The 22295-nt window shown below is 40.8% G+C and overlaps 1 protein-coding gene across 1 annotated transcript; it reads right to left on the bottom strand.

Moving 5' to 3' along the window:
- Positions 1-6637: 6637 nt before the first annotated feature.
- Positions 6638-12133, bottom strand: LOC108887202 (homeobox protein unc-4 homolog). Its single transcript, XM_018682490.2, has 3 exons — positions 11571-12133; positions 10730-10905; positions 6638-8187 (listed from the first exon to the last, which is right to left on the bottom strand). The coding sequence occupies exons 1-3, from the start codon at positions 11833-11835 to the stop codon at positions 7027-7029; spliced, it is 1602 nt and encodes a 533-aa protein (XP_018538006.1). The 5' UTR covers positions 11836-12133; the 3' UTR covers positions 6638-7026.
- Between the last annotated feature and the right edge of the window lie 10162 nt (positions 12134-22295).

Genomic DNA, 22295 nt, shown 5'->3' with positions numbered 1-22295 from the left:
CTGACCAGCTACAACAGTAACATGCTGTTTACACATAGTTGGATCTGTACTCCTGTAAGATAACCGATCCTGTAGTGGGAAGTAACTAAGTACTTCTACTCAAATGCAGCACTTAACAACAAGTTTGAAGTACCTGTACTTGATTATGCTACTTTATACTTTGTAATCTGCTTCAGAGAGAACTATTATACCTTTAACTCTAACAGCTGTACCTGTCACCTGTCAACACAGGATCAACAAAGAGAATATGACACACTGTTAAAATTAAAATAAAACTCTCACAGTAAAATGCTTCTCATACATTAATGTGCCAGGAAGATAATAATATATACACAACAGGAAAGTACTGTAATTAATTACATTTATTCTGCCCTTGCTCTTTACTAAGATATTCCCTCTTTTATTCTACTTTTATTCTACTGTCAGACAGCCGTAATTACCAGTTACACAACATGTGATCGTCTACCAAACAGTGGTTTAAATTAGCAGCACGATCACACGAGCTAAAGCAGTAAAAACCTGGTAAGACATCGATGCATCAGTAATAATACTACAATAAAGGAGTATTTTTTTTGTTAAATGTTGACTTTTAATTTGAAAATTAAATCTATTATTTGTAATACAGGGCTTTTACTTGAAAGCAACCTTTCTGCTTTTGCTTAAGCAAAGGATCTGCTCTCTGTTCATCACAGTCAGGCCCATTTTTCTGCATCGAGTGTAATTTTGTTAATGACTTGCATGCTTCTACTTTTACTAGTAATGGAGTATTTTACAGTAAGTACTTTGCCTGTAAGTAAAGGATCTGAATACTTCCGTCACTGTACAGCAGGTGCAGTGTGATGCCTTTTTAAAGGTTATGGCTAAAGAGTCAAATCAATAGCCAAGAGAAATACAGGCTGATAATACTGATGATCAATATGGGATGAGATAGTTTTGTGTGTTTGAATCTTTTGTCAGGACACGTATCTGTCACTTATATGCTTCAGTTAACCCCAATCAGTTGGTGCCAGACCTCTATTGAACAATTTGTCTCTTATATACTGTACATAAATAACACGCTGTGGCTCTGTGTGTGTGCGTGTGTGTGCGTGTGTGTGTGTTTAACTCCCTGATGCTGAATCAATGCGACACCTCAGGGATGGCACAGTGAAGGGGGGAGGGAGGGTGAAGGAAGGGGGGAGGGAGGGTCGTATGCCAGGCTCGTTCTTCACACTTTTTTTTTTTTTTTAAAGGAGGGGTGTGTGCGAAATAATACCCGCTCATTAGGAGCGCGCTGGCTCCTGGTTAATTCATCCTGGACTGTCACGGGCTTGTGTACGACCCCCGGGTAACACATAAATCACACGCAGAACCAACCGGTCGACCGGCGAGCTTCATGCCCCTAACGCCGCTGATTTATCAACCAAATTACTGCGAGTCCTGCTCGGCCCCAACACTTTGCCGAGGAAATCACCGACTAACCCCTGAGCGAACCGATTTATTGAAAAGCTGTCCCCCTCCACTTCCATCTCCTCCGCCCTGCCCCGCTTTCTGTGTCACTCCACTCATCTCTCACTGACTTAATTAAAATCTATCCCGTTGGCTCGTTGGCATTTATTACAACCACTGGGCTGATGAAACAAAGAACACGACAAAACCAAAGCTGCTTTATGCCCATAAACGTTCATTACACCACAACACACCCTCACACACACACACATACACACTCCAGACTGTACTTATTGGCATTTAAACAAGGTGTGTGTGTGTGTATATGTGTGTGTGCACCTCAGTCAGCATCTAGAAAATACCAAAGAGGGTTTGGGGATTTCGAAATAAAAACTATTAAGTGAAAATTAACCCCTGGCTTCCTTCCTCAGTGTTTGGTGTGCTAAACCTCCCACTTGTGTACGTGTAAAAAATAATAACAATGACTGCAAAATCAAACACTTTTCTTAAAATATATTTTTCCTTTCCCCCCTGACCTTATTAAAACCAAAAATGTAGTATAGAAGTGGTAACCCTTCCCTTTGCAAAAAAAAAACAAAAAAAAAACAAAACAAAAACACTGAGCTTGCACATTTGATAAAAGGCTAAAATGCAAAAAAGTCTAATTATTACACAAAATAAGGAAATGTTTCATGTTTTACATGTAATAAGGGCTATAAATGAACTTATATATTTACATTTTGTTTCCAAAAATTCATTCACAGACAAAAAACAGTGTGTTATTCAGTGACACTGGGCATCCGAAGAGGTCTAACTAGCTAAAATTCCAGTAACAGAGATCCAAATAGACTTCATTCGGATTTGGGAGGGGTAACGTTGCATTAAAAAGTACTGTTTAGATCAATCACAGATGACAGATCACATGAATGTTCCTCAAACAGAAGTGACGTGAGTTTTCCGCTGCAGACGTCTGAAGCATGTCATCACTGCAAAATTCTGTTTAAAAAGAAATTCTCATTAAATTCTGAAAGTCGTGAAGTATCTGGGCGATACAACAGTGTTAAATACGAGCTGTTAAAGAAACCTCCTGCAGCCCCACACAGAACACCAGGATTAAAAATAAAGCAGCCACACTCATAGTTTCATGAGTAAATCCCTGAACTTGGGCTGACAGGCTGATAGAGCATTCAATTCATAAGTTTCTCTAATACGTCTAATTAGCTTCACCTCTAATTAGTTTTGACAGAATTAAGACTCTCTTTAATGTGTAAGAAGGGTAATTGATTTTTAAAGAGGTTTAGTGATCAGGTGCTTATTAAATAAGTTTGGTTTAGGCTTGAGTAATTTAAAATAAAAATGCACAAATTAGGGAAAAGTTAACTTTATTTTTTGTTTAATCTGTGTTTGGAGCATGAAAGTAGACTTATAATTTCAACCAGTAGTCCTCTGGATCTTTATGATCAGTGATCCACTGACAAATAATAACTTTGTAAAACTCCTTTGAAAACAGAGTTACAAAGTCTTTTACAGTAGTGGCGATTATTATTAATTTAAATGTTTTGGTGAATCCACCTTAAGAATTCATTAGATTTAGAAAATGTTATCAGCACCCATGTTTGAACAAAATACATTAAGAAGAAATCTTTGACACTGAATAGGATTAGGCCAATGCATTTTTGCACCATTGACCTTCCATATTAAATAAGTAATAATATCTTTATTAGAAATTAGCACGCTATATTGTGAATAGCCCATTTAAAAATACCACCTTAAACCATTTTAGATGGGGGTTTGAGTTAGATGGGGTCTAGGTTCAGTGTACATATGGTTTCTGAGTCAGATAGGTCTAACAGAGGATCAGTGGTGTCTGGTGTTGGCTGTAGGCCCATCCAGTCCGGATCAAAGACGCCTGAACCTAATGAAAAAAGCTGCTAATTTACTTGGTGATGATGATGTAGAGTCAGGGAGGAGCAGAGGTGGTGGTGGTGGTGGGGGAGGGGGGGGGCTGTAGTAGGTTCTCGAAATTACGTCGATAATTAATTGTGCAAATTTGTTTCTATTAAATAAAAATAACACGTATTGGAGAGCTCAATTAGCGTTAATTAATCCTGCTTCTAAATTGCGTAAGAAAAAAAACAACCCGGACTGGAGGACTCTCTCTTCTTCTCTGACATTATTTCTGATTCTTTCTAACCTCAGGGCTTTTTTCTTCACTCTTGGAGGTTAGGCAGCCATTGGACTCTCCTCTCCTCTCCTCTCCTGCCTTTTTTTTCTTGCCTCCTCTTGAGAATTGGAAATGGGGGATGGAGACGGGGAATGTGGAAGGTGCTAAATTAGCTGGCTGATCCGCGCTCATTGCCGCATACACATCCCCCTATTACCGCGCCCCGGCGCCGCTTAATATTCCGGGCATGGCGGGCGCGTCTAGATAGCAGATTTATCAAATGGGAAAATGAATGTATGATGATCAGTTAAATTGAAAATCAGCGCCCCGGTGACAGGCCGCACTGACACCTCGGTAATTAGAAAGAAAAATGATGGCGTCCGAATGCATAATAGAGCAAAAACAATTTACGCTATCCCCCCACGCCGTAATGATCGCGCGTTCAAATTGAAAATTTCTCCCGGTTGAAATTGAATTCATAAAGTGTGATGCATGAGCGGCACGGACACAGCGGGAGGGCCTGCCCGGTCCAGGCTCGGCTTGATCGATTGGTCGTTTCTGTTGGTGCCATCAAAACACCCCCTCCCCTCTCCACCCCCTCTCTCCCTCTCTCCCTCACCCACTCAGAGTCATGTCATAAGTCAGAATTATGTTGTTGTTGCCCCTTAACTAACTAACTATAGATAGATAGATAGATAGATAGATAGATAGATAGATAGATAGAAGTTAGTTTTATACTTCTAAAAACTGACACATGGGCCTTCTCTTTCCCACAACTGCAGAATAATGATGGTTTATCCTGCTCTGACAAGCAGATTGCAGCTCAGTGACATTATAGTTTACAATTCTGAAAAGTCATGTTAAAAATAGAAACACCAAACAGTGTACAAAACTATTAAAATCATATAATGTCTTATTAACTCTGTTTCTAGAGCTCGTGTGCAGCTGAAATGCAGCAGAGGACTGTTGAGTTTCCTCTTCAGACTGCTGTTTGAGGTGATCATTTCATTATTAAGCCACAGACACATATTAACTCTGTCTACCTGCCTTTAATAAAGCAGCAGGTCCAAATAAACATGGTGTAGTGAGATGATTTAAAGTTGGACTAAGTAAATATCATAGTTTTTTAGGCCTAAATTTACATTTTGCTCTGACTGATCAGTTATACCTCTAATATAGGGGCCTATTGTGTCTATGGGTTGGAAGCAATGACATTATATATATATTAGTTTATTTCTTAAATTATGAGGAAAAGTGTTCATTATTTTAAAACAAAGAGTCATTCTTGGCTCATTATGTCTTCATACACTCAGCACATACGCACACATATAGAGGCCTTTGCTGAAGGGAGATCAAACCTATATTTTCTAATTAATCACACTCTTGAAACTAACCGATTACAATAAAGCGCGCCCCCCTCCTCCTCCGAAAAAAAAAGAGAATAAAAGTAGAAATTTCACACAGCGCAGGCGGAATGAACGATTTAATGTGATTGTTTCGGTCGAAGGGGACGTTTCCCGAGGCCTTATGGGAAAATAATGTCCTTATGAATTAAATAATAGGGTTATTACTTTCATTGATTTTAGCTGTCTGGGAATTTAGTGTTCAGCTTCGGTCTTAACCCATCCTCCTCCCGCTGTTTTTCACTCTCGCTCCCTCCTCGTCCTCTTGTCTAATTATTTTCCTATAAGCCCCCCGCTTCCTACAGCGCAAATAGCAGAGTCACTGAGCGAAAATTATGTAAATATTATTAAAGGGACTCAGGCACGGAAATTCATTTTAGGTCGGCGCAGCAAAGTAAAGCTCTGTCCCTCGGATCCCCCTCAATTTATTTGCAAATAAAGGCGAGGTGACCGGGAGGGATCAGGGATATTTAGCCGGGCTGTCAACACGGCTCCTCCGTGCACTGGCTCGCCAGAATTAATGGTTTTAATAATTGGGATTTCAGTTTCCAGGGAATTGGTGGCGTTTACACTTCATAAGCTAAACACACTCTTTCCTAAAGGGGCGCGCGCGCACGTCCAGCGAGTGCACGTGGGCCCACACCTGCACACTTAGGAGAATGTGTCTCCTCTCATGTCCCTGAACATCTCTAATTCAGCCATTCTTCACTTTTCTTCTACTTTTTTGAGCTCAGCCAACAATTGGTCAAAAAATTATTAATGCAAGCCCCGCTCATCACTCTCCTCCTCTCTCCCTCTTCCTCCCCTATATCTTTATCTGTCTCCCCCCCGAGGGACTCACAGTCCTATTAGAACAAATGACGAGGGGCCCAGGCGCTTTTGTAAAAAGGCGCAGGCAGGCGGGCGCGCGCCTGTCCTATTATGTGCGACACATGATCAATAGGGCGATAACGCAGCAACATCAATATAAGCGACAGAACAATGAGGGATATCATCGAACATCTATCTTAATATAGCCGACTACAAGGGCCGTCTGACAACCGCGGCAGCTCATGAAAATTCCGCCCCACGAATCTACCACCATCTCATCCTCCTCCTCCTCGCGCTCAATAGTCTATGCGCACTCACGCACAAGCGCGCACGCCCTGCACGCACGCAGACATACACTGTGCAGCTGGCGCGGCTATTATTTTCCCATTTCAATTTGACACCCCTGCCTTTCATGCTAATTCTATTATTGTAGGAAGTTTATGTGATTCCATATCACTAGAAATCGGTAATGTCTAATAACCCTTTGGGCTGAAAGGAGGAAAAAAAACTGCCTCGAGACCCGCGGCAGCCAGTGGGAAAATAATTACTTTCATATCAAAACTCAGCAGGAGGCGCAGGGTCCTATAGCCCGCGGCCACTAACCTCATTCCAGCTCGGCCTTTCAAATGAATAAATTTGTTAAAGCAATAAATACAAACAGCCAGACGGACTTGAGCCCCAGCTCCGGCTCACTACACATAGAAAAGGGGGGATTTATCTGCTGTAACACGACAAAACTCCAGCCGCCATGATCCAAGGTTCTGCCACACAACAACCTCCCATCTTTTCTCTCTCCCAATCCCCCCTCAACAGGGCCCTGGAAAGACAGTGATTCAATTTAAACAATAACTTTATTTATCAAAATGTTTACATATAAATATCATTTTCTCGTTTTTTGTTGTTTTTTTTTTTTACAATATCTGAGGATTTTTGTTGTGTGTAAGATGTTTATTGTAGCCTAGTTTTTCTTACAAGTTGGTCACCAAAAAAGAGAAAAAAGAACCTGCTTCTAAAGGTGTTTGGGCCTAAAGCCTGAATACGAGGACAGCCACAGCTTCTGGGGGCCATCTGGATTGATCACACATTATGATTAAAAAATAGATGAGAATTAAGTCTCCTGATTCCTGATATGTTTTAGAGTGTCTCAGCAGAGCTTTGGGAATGTTTGAATAGTCTGAGCGGTGTTCCTGGTCCTTTGTTTATGTTTGCTCCTTGCAAGTGTTAGTCCATATCGACATCCTCTCCATCTGTTCCGGGTGTTTCTTGACAGTCTGTGTTTGCCTTGAGACACTCGGAGAGGTCTGGAGATGCTCGCTCCTCTCTTGCACCCTTCTCTTTTGCACACAGCTCGGCAGCTTGGCAGCCATTGGTCGCTGCCTCCGTTTGAACTTTGAGACTCCTCTCCTCGCTACTGTCACTGGACTGTGTGGAGCTCAGCCTGGCCAGAGCCGTCTGAGCCACACTGTTTGGTGGAGGAGAGACAGGGAATCTTCCGTCACTGCAGTCACCACCACACTCCTCCATGTCTGTTCCATCCGCTCTATTGCTAATGTGATTGTGGTGATGCTGCGTGTTATGCTCCATATGATCCGAGTTTAGAGGCTTAGTGACAAAGCTGGAGAGGTCAGAGGGAGCAGGACTCCCTTCACTTGGCACACACCTCTGTCCCAGGCTCAGCCTGTTAATGTTGTCCTGACATGGTGTGGCCTTCAGGGCTGTCTGGGGCACTATAAAACCCAAGGGCTGATGGGTAATGGGGTAAAGCAAGAAGTGACCTTTACCCACCAGTGTCCTCTGGCTGGGCAGCGAAGGGAAGTCCAGCTGAGATTTCCGTCGAGGCGTGGCGTCAGAGAGGAGGCTCTCCACGCTGAAAGGGTTTCTTTTCTGCAGGGCAGAGGACCTGGGGCCTCCAGGACTGGAGCTGTGCGTGCTGCCTGGAGAAACCTGCTCCGGTTCTCCCGTGGTTCTTTGGTTTTGGTGGTTTTGTAGTTGGCTGAAGTCGTGTCTTGTTTGGTCACAGCTGGATTCAGTTTGGTGTCCTCCTGCGCCCTTTGTTGCTGGCAGTTCAATGTGAATAGTCCCGTTAATGTTTGTCGGCTGCTGCTCGCTGTCAGTGAACTGGGAGACCCCGCTGTCACTCTCTGAACCTCCAGGTGTGTGGAAGCTTTCACCTTGGAGAAGTTTGTTCTGCGACTTCAGCAGCTTCCTCTCGTGTTTCCGTTTCTTCTTCTCGGCCCGCTCTCGCTCCCTGCGTGCGATCTCCTCGGGGTCCATGGGCTCGCCGCTGCATGTGGTCGGGTGGGAGTTGTGCGCAGGCCGCCCCGGCCCTTTCTTTGTGTTCTCCTTTTTTCTCCATTTAGCACGTCGGTTTTGGAACCAAACCTATGCACGTGTACACACATAAACACACATATGAAATACACATATGCACAGGTGGAAAATTTGCACATGAGAGGAGTGTTCTTTCTATGCAATTTAAGATCATACATTCATTTCTGCAATTTTGTTGTTGGGCTGTTGGTGATATGATTAGTCATTGAATCAATTAGTTGAGTGTCAGAAAATGATTTTGATAGTTTATCAGTCGTTTAAGTCATGTCATGAGGAAAAATGCCAAAGATTTGCTTGTTTTAACTTGACTCATGAGACAGTTTTCAGCTTTTTATGTTTTTACATCAACCTAAAAAAGCAAATTCAGGACTTCAGCTGAGCTCTGGGGGAGTGTGTTGAGCATTTTTCAATAAATAGTAAATTGCAACAATATAAAAATAATGGCTCAATAAATGACAAAGAAAATAGCTAAGTTGCAGCACTAGTTCTGAACAACAGTTATATTATAAATTTGGTAAAACAGTGCATTTGTTCATCCTGAGCTGGAACTGAAAAACTACATCTCGCATGTCATTAACATGAACAGTTCTACAATGAAGTAATCCAAAATAATATCCCTGCAACAAACAGTGGTTTTGTGAAGCCTGTAATGTATCAGAGATGAACTGATTAAACTGTGGTCTACTTTGTGCTTGGATCACCTTTCTAGATTTAGGTGATTCAGGTGTTCCTAATATTTAGCTCCCCTTCACAAAACGGATACATTAATTCAGTGTAGGCTAAATCAGACAAAAATGTCATTTATATTGTGTCTCAGCCAACAACAGACCTCACACCTGCCATGATAAAGCTGATAAATCAGTGTCAAAGTGGTTATCAGATGAGGAGGACAAAGCCAGATTGCCTTCAAATCCAAACAACTGCTGCAAAAATCCACAAAGCCCAGAAACAAGTGAGACGTTTGTCCTCTGCCTCTTTGTTACTTTGTTTACTGCAGCTTTAAACATCTACAGAGTACATTAGGTTAATAGGTCACAGCGGTGGACCAGCAGATGCACAGATGTGCCGGTGTTAATTACCAATGAGTCTGTGTAATAGGCAACTCCGCCAATTACATTTAATTGTACCGTAGCTAAATCAGCCATATCCCGTCTCTGTATATTCTTTTACACCCAGACCTCCGCTCACACGGAGCTTTAACAATCGCACGGCAATCCCCGGCTCTCCTCCCTCCGCACCGAGCCAAGAGAGGGAGCTTCCCCCGCCCGAGAGCTCTCACTACCCGGCCTCTGGGCGCGCTCAGGGCCGCATGTTCGGCGCTGATAACACCAGGAGTTTAGCATGCAGAAGTAGGATCCGCGAACATCGCATAATAAGGACGGGACACCAACATCATGTGCGACAATGGCGCTTCTTATGAATTGTTAATGTTGGTTATATCTTTCCCCCGCAAACCTGGTGATAAAGGAGCGTTAAGCAGCTTGAGGGAACAATAATCTGAGGTTTAGGAGCGAAATCCCCAAACAACACACAGCAGCGGCGAGCTGTGCTTCTGTCCCGCGTTTACCACATCCAGCCATGCATGCAAGCACTGAGTGGAGTACTCAGAAAAACCAGGCCTAATACACATCAAACCAGTTCCTTTTATTATTACTATTATTGTTATCATCACCATCATTATTATTATTATTATTATTGGTAGTAATAATCATCATGTCCTTTAATTGTGAAATGTGAAAGATGGCAGCGTCATTTTGTTCCTTAAAGTAATTTCTCACAATTTTGCTCTTGTATACTGTTAAATGATTATTATTATTCTGCTTATTGGTATTACTATTGTTTTTGTTATTATTGTTGTTATTATTGGTATTATTAATAGCAGTGTTATTATTAATAGTATTATTTTTTATTATTATTATTCTAAGTAGTAGTATTATTTGCTATAAATAGTGTTGTTATTAATACCGTTACCACAACAAAACAACATAATCTTAATATCATAATCTATCACTTTATGCATATTGTTTTTATCATCAACAACAATAATACTAATACTAATAGCAGGACTGTTAATAATAATAATAATAATAATAATAATAATAATAATAATAATACATCTAAGAATATCTGAGACCTTAAATTGAACCAGCTAAGGTTATGTAGCCAACATGGATTATTTAAAAGGACAAACTGTCAAGTCATTAAAAACTGAAGGTAAAGGAAGAATACAATAGTTACCATTTTCACCCCTTGGTTTGCTCAGTAAATAGCCTTGTTTTTATTAACCCATAAATCAATACGCTGCCTCCATGCATAATTCAAAAGAGACCCTTTATTGATGCTTTGATAATTGACAAATAGCTGTCTCAGTGTGGGGCAGGCCTTCATGGACCATCACAACACAAACCTCCCTCTGAATTATTCTTATAAAAGAGACATTTTGTGGATTTTGACATGGAGGTAAAATTGATATTTATTGAAATATCAGAGCAATAATTTTAAAAATAAATCTAGGGGGAAAAGCCAAAACTCTGACAGAAAATAAATAATTCATGTTTTTCAATATGTGTGACTCGTTTCTTCGTGTCTTTACCTGAACCCTGGACTCCACGAGGTCAAGCCTGAGCGCGAGCGCCTCCCGCATGAACACGTCCGGATAGTGGCTCTCGTTGAAAGCCTTCTCGAGCTCCTCCAGCTGCCACCCGGTGAAATTCGTCCTCGTGCGTCTCCGTTTACAACCGGGACTGTCCTTATCCGGGTCTCCAGAATCTGTAGTGGTCGACGCGTGTGTGTTTGTACATGTGTAATATGTGTGTGTGTGTGTGTGTGTGTGTGTGTGTGTGTAAGAGAGGAGAGAGAGAGAGGAGTTCATAACACTGTCATGGCACAATTTGCTTGTAAAGCAGCAGTTTAGTGTAAAACTCACCGCTGTCACACCTTTCTCCTTAAATATCCTGTTTACAAACCACGCCACATCATTTTGCTCTTTAAAAAACACACACTTTTATGCCGTATTTGATATTTAAGAGCCATGTTAATAACTGGAAAAATCAGTTCTGACCATTAAATACGCAAGAACCAGCAGCCCAGCACCAATTTCCTCTATATAAATGACAAGCTGTTACTTTTATTTTGGGCGTCCAGTTCAGCTTTTACAGTAAAATTATTAGAATGAGCCTGCTCATAAACTTTTCTTTTTTAATTTCATCAAACTCCAAAACTTTAAAACAACGCGATTTTCTCCACAGACTTCCTTTCTCCTTCAATATGTGTCCTCAGTGGCTAAAAAATGTGTGATTGTGCCTCAAAAGCCACTAAAAATGCTCTTAGTTGGCCGTAAACAAGCTACTTCTGTTTATTACACTTCCTGTTACAATGCATTGTTTCCACAGAGGTCTATAAATTAGACACCAGACAAAAAGAGCCAGGCCTACCTGAGAGTTTGAACTGCTGGCTGTCAGACGACAGGAGCGGGTTGGAGCTGACCACAGAGGCCGAGCAGGAGCCGTTAAGTAATCCGTCTATAGAGAAGGGCACGGCGGCCGCGGACTGCAGCTGGTGCCCGCTGGCGAGCTCGTAGACGTGCTGGTGGTGGTGGTGGTGGTGGTGATGGGGACCGAGCGGGTACGGGAAGCCCACCAGCCCGCCCAAGGAGCCTCCGAACTGGGCGTGAGGATGCTCGAGTACCCGACTGTCCATGCTCGCCCGGGCTGCGGCGGGGCCGAAGTGAAGATGCAGAGGGAGGCAGTGTGGCTGAACATGCAGTCAAAAAAAAGTCAGGGAGAAAGGAGGAAGAGGACGAGGAGGAGGAGGAGGAGGTGAAGGCGGAGGGGGAGAGAAGGGAACCCAGGCAGACGGCCGTCTCCCGCGGCCACGGTACGATCTGTATAGTGAAGCGGCGGAGACCGGGGCTATACGAGGTATTTCACGTTTACGGTCCAGCCGAGATGTCAACCCTGCTCTTTCTCTCCGCGAGCCAGCTCATTAGGACTCCTCCATCTGCTCGCGGGACCAATAAGAAACGTTAATCGCCCCGTGACGTCAGAGGCGCGGTTAATGGGGTAACGGAAGGCAGAGCACGAGGAAAAAACAGAGAGGGAGAGAGAGAGGGAGCGTTTTCTTTCTTTCCGGATCGATCGCTAATTACACCTGGCGCGGTCCTTTAATTCAGCCCTGTCAAAACAATGAGGACGAGGCTAAGCTGGTGCGTGGAAATAGCGAAGTGATTGATAGGCCGACTCCATTAAATTCTCAGGAATATAACCTACACGTTTTTCTTTTTTATGAAAAAACACGACTTTCTGATTAAGGCTCTATTTATAAACGGTTTGATTTAATAGATTTATTAATGATTAATAAATCATAGATCTGATATTAGCCATTAATAAGAACAACTTTTAGGTTTCCAGATTGTGGAAAATTCTCCTCCAGCCACCAATGGACTACTTAACAGGCCTTAGGGGCACAGGTCCAGGGGCCCAAGGGGCAGGGGGCCCTGGTCTTCACCTGCAAAATATAACCAAAATGAGACCCCAAAGACTACAAAGAGAAGCAAAATGACCACAAAGAGATGCAAAACATCTACTGAGAGATGAAAATGTCCTCATAGAGACTCAAAGCAACCACAAAAAGACACAAAACTTCCACAAAGACACAGAAAATGACCACAAAAAGATGAAAAACATCTACAGAGAGATGCAAAATGTCCACAGAGAGACAAACCAACCACAAAGAGACACAAAATGACCATAAAGAGATGCAAAACTATCACAAAGAGAAGCTAAACATCTACAGAGAGATGCAGAATTTCCTCAGTGTGATGTAAATGTCAACAAACGACACGTCTGCACGGTTTGTGGTCGTTTTGTGTCTCTGTCAGTGCCGAGGGACACATTGTGTCAGGATCCATCCATGTCTCCAACATCACACTTAGCTTGTGTTTTTAGCTCTTCACTTCATTAAGGAGACCTCTCCAGTGGACTGTTTGAGCACCTCTGGAAAAGTGACCTCAGAGCATCTGGACCAAAATCCATATACAAGCTGCTTTTTAACATTTACAGCCACAGTCGAACTGTAGAACCTTTTATTAATGATTTATTAACCTTTCTAATTGTCTCATTACACACTGAGAAACCCTAGACACTTAATTAATGTCATACCAATATTTAGAACTAAAGCCCTGGTGATTTATTAGAACATATAAGTACTTATTAATAGCTGACCAACATTTATAACTGCATTATTACTGAATAGAAAGACACGGCCACATTTGATTTAAACAGGAAACACTGATGGAAGAGAGTCTTTATTCAAACAACAGAATGTGAATCTCTTCACTTAAAGATATAATAAAACAGCTGTTACCATCATCATTTCACATTTACTGTTTTGTTCTCTCTATACATGTACTATTTTAAGTTTTATATGCAGATAAACATCTATAGTTAAGCTCTATGTTTAGGTATAAGTTAATAAATGGTTGTGTTGTAATAAGTCTGCAGGTGTAAACGGTAGTGAGCATTTTATGAGTGGATTTTGGTCCAGATGTCCTACATTCCTTAACCAGAATATAAGTGGTCAAACAGTCCATTAAAGAGGTTTCCTTCATGAGCTAGCAAAGTGTCATGATGGAGGAGGATTTTCCACAACCTGGCAACCCAAAAGCTGTTGTTATTAATGGTTTGTAACTGATCTATCAAGCATCAGTGAATGATGTATGAACCATTGATAAACCAATTAATGACAAAGAAGCAATGATACCTTTCCTTTATCCTTGTGTCTTCTCTTTCACATGTGCGTGTGTGTGCACTCTTGCATTGTGTGTGTGTGTGTAAGTGTTTTACAGGGGCATTCAGGGCCAGATTGATCCAATAACAGCGCCTTTATCATCCCCTGTTTTCCTGAGCTGTCACATCGCATTTTAAACTACAAGCCTCTCTCCATCTCCCAGGCACCCAACCCTCCCCCTCAACCCCTCCCTCCCCTCCGCAAAAACACACACACACACACACACACACACACACACTCCATATCCAATGTGTTAGTCGTCCTACCAAAACTCTGCATCATTATTTCGATTTTTCACCTGAACAGCTTACACTGATGTTTAGTTGTAAAGTGGCTTGTATCCTACATGATGCAACGTTTCAGGAATTCAATACTAAGTGACTCCAGTCAGCCTTAACTGTGCGTGCAACATTATAGGACAATATTGGGTGGCTTTTTGCATGAATGTAGCCATGAGGCTTTATAGTCTAGAGTCTGTTATTCAGGTAGGAGTCATTTTAACCTCTACATTTTTGCTGTTTTCTGTAAAGGAGATCATGTAAAAGAAACAAATAAATGAAAATAAAATATAACAAGAACAACCTGCAGCTTATGTCGAGGCACTGGGCTGCTTTTCAAGTTTTAATTAATATTAAATAACATTATAGCACTTTCCAAAGCACACAAAATAAAGACAGACAACGTGTAAAAATTAATATCATTAACATTTATATCACATTAACTGAAACTCCTGGTATATCGCCATCTCTGTGATGACAAAGCAAACTACTACTTCATCTAGCAGCTCTGAATCCTTAAATAATATCATATAATCTACATAAGCAGATGGAGTTTGTCCCGTTATCATGAAACTGTAGATGTTTAAATTTTCCTTTTTTCTCTCTCTCTGAGTGCTTTAAATACTTCTTGTTCATTTGCTTAAATGTTGAGTTTCAGTGTTCATCCTTCATCTTTTAAACAGTGGCAAAGACAAAACAATTTTACCTCAAGATTATTTAGTAGCTGTTCTGGAGTTTTCGATTATATCGCATGACAACTGGGCAAACTGCAGCTGCCGATGATGATCATAGCTCCACAAAAGCTACTAAACTGGCCTTTAACTGACACTGTTTTGTCACCTGCTGTTTCAAGGGTCAAGAATGAACATTAAACCTCAGTTGTTAACTAACAGGGACCCAAAATAAACGGTCCACCCAGTGGCTATCAGCAGGTATTTCAGGTTTTGACTCCCGCAGAGTGAAATGAGGTAAAGAAAAGTGCAAATGAACTTATAATAAACTCAGTATATGATGTATTAATGCTATTAATTCAACATTTTGCTCAATACATTATGATAGACACACAAAGGTGATTAAACCTACACCCACTTCATTTATAGTTTGACACTATTTTTACATTATAAGGTGTTAAGGTAGTTATGGTCTTTGGATTCAACACCTACATATGGCCAGTCTGTCAATCATTGCTCTGAAACAATGAATTCATTATAACAACTTATAAGTACAGTTAAACACAGTTAATGACACACAGCTGTTTTGTTAAAGGTTTGGTTTGCAAACAAGAAAACTTGTGTGTATCAGAAAAGTTTGATCAGGTCAAACAGACTGGAAGATAAGATCTTCCATCCATCATCTCCTCCTACACACTGTTACTCTGTTCTTTTCAATAATAAGTTCAGTTTTAATTTGATTACCAGAAGGTGCCAAAATATGTCAACCTTTGATGTCATATAATAAACACAGTACATTTGAGTGGATGTACTATATAGGACAGATACAGATTCTTCAGCAAATCTTATGTCCAGTGGGGTTTCTGGACCTTTTCTCTTGCTGCTCTACCTTTATTGTTAACACTTGAGGTTTGAACTCTGTATTGTCTCTCTAACACCATCTCTCCTTAAATGAAGTTAAAACACATAATGGACACACAACCCTTTGGATGTTCCTGGAATATTTCCAAATCTAAGGTGCCAACCTTGATAAGGCTGATTCTTTGCTTGGCTGGAGGCAGTTAACTTAAGGATACGTGGATGTGGAGTCAGGAGGCCCTGATGGTAATAAGTTTGTTCGCTGTTGTTGTTCCATCAAGTACAGATACAGAAAACTTGCAGCACTTTTCCTGTGGTGCCTGCATGGCAGATAGACGATAGACATACAACTAAAAAATAATCTCCATAATAATCCCTTAGAAAAAGGCACAAACTCACACTTAAGAGCAAACAAGGCCAATTAGAAGAACCATTGTAATAACGTTGAATAATTTAGGCTGTTGGGTCACAGAATTTTGAATCTAAAAAATGATGAACTGGACAATGTGACTGGCATCTGGGGGCACTCTGGAAAAGTCAAAGACGCTTTAGTTAACTTCATTACACAATAAGTTCTTCTGTGGGACTTTGTGTCAAATAAACTTATTGTTGTTATCGTGTTTTACTTTTCTCTAGAACATTCAGGGAGGAAAATCACTGCGTCTTTAAATTAGAAAGAGGTCACGTTAATAAAAATGTCAGCAGAAGATTTATTATTTTTATCTAAATACATTTACAGAAAAACAATTAACTAGCAAATCAACACATCATTTATAGCCATGTATTTTTTAATTAAAGAGGCTTTGACTCAAAAACAAGACTAATTATACTTCTCTGAGCTGCACATATGCGATTGTGCACAAGGTGTCTTTACACGCTGAGTGGCTACTTATTTTATACTTAGAATGTATGTCTGTAGTTCAAACCTGCGTCCTGACAGGGGTTGAATCAACCAATCAACTTGCTGGACATGCAGGTCTGCATGTCACATCACACCCCTCTCTGCATAAGTTGATAGAGATGTTTACATCAAGCTTTAAAGATGCAGAATTTCAGCATAAGAGTCCAGAGGCACAGTAGCAGCTCTGTGAGGCTGTAGAAACAGCAGAGCGTTAAGCTAAATGCTAATGTTTCATGCTAAAATGCTCAGAATGACTATGCTAATTTTTTTAGTAATTAGTGATTATTATAATTGTTGATTGCTAATCACCAAAGTTATTAGAATTCATTCTCTCTGGAACATATATTTCATGGCAATATGTTCAATAGTTGTCAATACATTTCACTCAAAACCACTAATGTAAAGCTCATGGTGGCACCTGAGGAAAAGTCAGAGGATCACCAAAGTCAGTAGAATTCATCCTCTGGAGATGATGGATGTCTGGAGAATATGTTGTGCCAATTCATGCCAGAGATTTTGAAATATTTTGCTGGACTGACCGACTGATGGACATTGCATCCCTAGAGCCACTTTACTAGCATAGCTAAACTGAAGAATTTATTTGCCGTAAAATGAAACTGAAATGGGTTTTGGTTGACTCTCCTCCAGAAAATAAGTGTAAAACTTGCATCTGTTGTTTTTGGGGGGGTTTTATTTACTGAAAGCAACACAGCCATTTTAGTAAAAAACTGAATCCATGAAGAAAATTTGAACAGTAAATGGTGTCTGTCTATGGTGGAGGTTAAAAACAGAGAAGATAACTGCAATTATAATTTCCAGTTATCCTGTTGAGTTAAGGGTCTTGTCTAATGCGGGGGAAATGGTGCTCAAATTGAAGTGTGCATTGGAAAATGAAAGGTTTTGAAATTTACAATCATGGTGCAGGCCAGGAGCAACTGCATGTCCAGGTGGACATCTTTAGGGGAAGCGATGGGAGAGAGAGAGAGAGACACACACAGACAGAGAGAGAGAGAGAGAGAGAGAAAGATTATACATATAAATTGTAAACGGTGTCGTAGGGGCCAGATCTTGCCCGGGGCGGTGACTGCTTCATTTTGTGTTAAATTTCTTGACAGAAAGCCACCCGCGTGCTGGTGAATACTGAATGGTAATCAGAGCTGGTTGAATAAGTGCCTCCCCCCTCCCTCTTCCATTACTGTGAATTAATTCGACTTTATTTATCCAATTTCTGGAGCTGACAGAATGTTAATTTGAGTTGAGATTTCTCTCTGCTGTTCTGCCTGTGACCCGTAGCCCTGGGATTGGCGTGTTGTAATAACCTGAATCTTTCACCAGAAGCTCCGATAATTGTTACCTTATTAGCATGTAAATTGTTTAATTAATATTATTATGAAGAACCATATAATCCCTCCGTTACTTGACCCCGAGTCCACACACGAGCAGGCTTTCTGCATTTCAATGTCTAGTTTTTAAATGGACTCTTTAATGTTGGCTGGTCGTCAGGCTGTTATAAACCCTTTCCTCAATCTTAGTGCAACTTTGAACGGCTTGAGAGGCGCTTTTGATGTCACCCCGTCTCTATCTCTCTCTTTTGCTCTCTCTATTCCCTTTTTATTTCGTTGCTGCTTTTTCTGATGTGTATTTATTTTCTTGCTGCCATTTTTGAACATCAAAATCCAGCGCCTTTTTGTCATTTCCTTATAAAAGCTCTTCTTTTTTTTTTCTTTTTTTTTTAAAGCCCCCCTCCCTGCACTTTCCCAGTGGCTGTTCGAGCCAAACACATGCAGTGCTCGATGAAAAGCAGCCCTTGACACGAGGTCCTAAGAGACCGCAGCATTTAAATTCGCTTTTCTTCCTTCCTCCTCCTTTTTTGCTGGGCACGAGTGACATTGTCAGATGCTAGCTTTAATTAACTTGATAATAAGATGGGCGACTCACATACAGGCCAGGGTTCGGCTTGCCTTGCCTCCAGCCCCCTCCCTCCCCTCTCTCCTCTGTCTCTGTGTAGTCGACACACTTGAGGAAAAAAAAGGCAAAAATACAAAACAAAATACTGGTCCCCACTGAGGTGCCTGCTTCTAAGCTGTCATCTAAGATCTGAGGAAGCTGATCTTGAAGAAAAACACTTATAATCATTTTTAATTTGGTGAAGATGCATGTCAGAGGCTGTGGAGTTACAGGGAATCCCCAAATACAGAACAGAGCACTTTTCTGAGCTGATGTCTGAGTGAAGTCAGCTATTTTCTGGGACTATAACTAAACCATGTTGATGTTGGTACTGTACCAAACATCACATACAGCATCCAGGTGACATACTCCTCATAATCTCACTAATAGTCTATTTGTGTCTTATTCCATTATCTATGATTAATGTGTAAATAAACTGTTTGCATTGTTGAGATCCAAAAGGGACATATTAAGCCTAACACGTGCAGAGTGTATTATATTCTCTAGGAGGACGTGAGTCTGTGTTCCATTGTCTATCCAAGCACTATGTTTACAATGACTCAACATATAGTAGAAAAAAAGTCTCAAAAACAACAAGACATTGAGACTTTTTAACAACAGTTAAGAGTGTATGAGCAAAAGGTGAGGACACAGTATAAGGAGACGTAAGTAGCTAGGCTAACCGTATAAGCTAATCCTTCATTCTGCCAATTAATGATTATAATTAATAGCTAACCATAAAGCACTGAGACTGTCTTAACTGTCTGGTTAGAAAAATAATCAGAGTTTTCAAACATGTTTGGTACAAGTTTGACATCAGGTGCTCCTGGACTCTGTGGGCCACTAGATGTCACCATCACCCTGAAAGGTGGCAAACTGAACTAACATAATTATTTTCTCATCGTCACTCTAAGTCTTTAAGTTTTCAGCTAACAGCATGGCTTTAAGAATGACGACGTCTGTCGGCATTGTCATGGTGAGAGTATTAACAAACTGATGTTGGCATTTAGTTGATTAAGTACAGCCTCACAGAGCTGCACAGAGTCTCGTTAGATGATCCACAGAGCCAGTTGTCAGTCATTTACCAGTTATGGCCTACACCAGGATAGGCCACAGATACACGAGTGTGTTTTCAGAGACTGTGCAGTAAATTTTCACACTGTTGGTCACTGAGCAGCTCCACTGGTTTTGTCGACGGTGTTAATCTTTGCTCAAAAGCATCCTAACTGTGGATAATGAGGGAGGGGTGAGTTTTAGTCTTGTACTCCCTCACCCATCCAAACCAGAAACCTTCCAATCATAACCTCTCTCATGTTTACAGCCCGCCACTGTGACCAGATTACACATGTCTAAAAACTCAAAGCTACACTTGTGACCAACCATTAGCAAATAAGCTCCCAAAATAAATACATTTTAATCTTGCTTCAAGGTCAATTTGAGACATGGTTTGGGAAACCAGTGTTTTTAAGAGTTCATATGGTTATGATATTTATTTTGGAGCTCATTTCAAGCTTCATTGCAGGTATGTTTTTAGCAAGACTGCCTGTATGCATCCAGAAAAAGTCCAGCCTGGGCAGGAACAAGGTAGAGTGATCAGTTAACATGCTGTACTTTACCAGGGACATGGAAACACAAGCCTCAACAGTCAGAATAATCTTCCCACAGGCCCAAGAAGCCTTTTTTTGTTTGGTTTTGTTTTATTTCATTTTTTTCTAAACATGGCTCACTGAGAAAAAATCAAACCATGACCATGTAGGTTACAGTTCAAAGTAAGAATCTCTTTTGAGCCACAAAACTCCCAACATGCCTCTTGAGAGGTGGAATCAAGTCATATTTATTTTTTAATTAGCAAACTAAGGTGAAGCAGTGGAGAGTTAATTACTCAATTACTGAGCGCAAGTTAATTTTTAACCATCTGAAATGAAGTAAGTCATTATTTAGTCGATTGGTTGATAATTAAGAGTCTAATCTAAATTAATTGTTGGGAGGCTGGTTTTTGATCCTGCAGTGCGCTTTGTGCTGCCTTAAATCAGGAAACTAGATGCGATTCCAATTAAAAGTGAAGGGCTTTAATGTATTGATGTTTTGCTTTTTTCCACAAATCTTTTTCCTGACACATAATGGAAGCTTTGATAATTTAGAGTGGGAAAGAACCATTTCCAGGCGAGTGCATTTTAGCTCTTTCTCTCCACGCAATTAAAAACTTTTCCTCCATCTAATTATGAGTGTAATTGTGCCTCTGATAGAATATTTGGGGGAAATGCAAATAGCATCTGAGTTGAAAGTTCTTTTCTTTAAATCACCTCCTGTTTGATAGATTAAACACGATGTCTTTCAAAATCTGCGTCACCCAAATCCTCCCTGTACATACACACACACACACACACACACACACACACACACACACACACACACATATATATATATATATATATATATATATATATATATATATATATATATATATATATATATATATATATAAAAATGAATGTAACCAAAGCCAAACTTCCTCTGGAGCAATAATTCCATTTCAATTAAAACTGACTTATCACCTTTTCCTAAAACGTGCTTAATATGCCAAAAATTTTCAATGCTTGAAAGAGTCCAAAATGCCATTTTAATTGTTATCAGCGAGTCCGATCTCCCCCTCTCTCTCCCTTTCTTTCTCTTTTTCTCCTGCCTACCCCCCACCCCCCCACCCCCCTTTTTTTCTTGGCTGTCTTGGCACAAGCTGCACGGAAATAGACCTAATTAACCCCCCTACTCCGCAGGGAAATCCGCTATGCAAATGAACATTTTCAAAATATCGTAATAATATAATTTTAGAAATGGTGACGCCAATTTTTTATGCACTGGCTTCAAGTATTTGTGTATACATCTTAGTGGTCCAATCAATACTTTTCTGTGCATCTCTTGATCATCTGGAGTGCGCCTGTGTGTGTGGAGGGGAGGAAGGAGGAGGGGGAGGGGGGGGTTGGAAACAAATGCCCAGATCTGATGGGTATATAGACGAAGAATGGATCAGCCTATTTGGCCACTGGCTGGCTATTGGAGCCCAACAAAACCATCTGCTAGGAGAGAAACGGTGGAGGGGTGGATGGAAGGAGGAGAAAGTCACCTCCCTCCCTCCCCTCCTTTCCCCCCAAAGAGCTCAGCTTAAAGCTGCTCTGTAAACCAAGAAAGATGTTTTAATTAGGAAGCAAGTTCATGCACATCTCATTTAAATCACTTTAATGAATAGCTCAGCTTGAATGGCCTGCGTGCACTGAAATGAAAAGAACCGATGCTATTTGAAACAGAGGTGTTTTCTTTGGTGCACTTGCTTCATACTTTGTTTTCTCACCTCACCAGGGCCCTCATGTCTCCTAACCCCATCATTTCAATTTGCAGTGTAAACACCATCTGAGTTTCCTTAATATTTAAATATATTTAATCTAAAACACATTTGGATTACACAAGGACCCTCAATATTAAGCTGGATACAGTATAATGATCACATGAGGAAACAATAGCACATAGCAAGGGATAGCACTAGTTTAAAAAGTGTCAAGTCGTGGGCAGCTCAAACAGGATGATAAAACATGGACCTAAGCTGAGTAAATGACTTTAAGTCAGCTCTTCAGTGACCCTGCCACAGCCATGTGATTCTGAGTTTCCATTATTTTCCAAAGACCTGGGCCTCTGCATCTCTGAATTAGAACCTCTGTGTTTGTG

The sequence above is a fragment of the Lates calcarifer genome, linkage group LG5 (genome assembly GCF_001640805.2).
Source record: "Lates calcarifer isolate ASB-BC8 linkage group LG5, TLL_Latcal_v3, whole genome shotgun sequence".
Taxonomy (NCBI): domain Eukaryota; kingdom Metazoa; phylum Chordata; class Actinopteri; family Centropomidae; genus Lates; species Lates calcarifer.
This window is presented reverse-complemented; position numbering and strand designations above follow the sequence as displayed.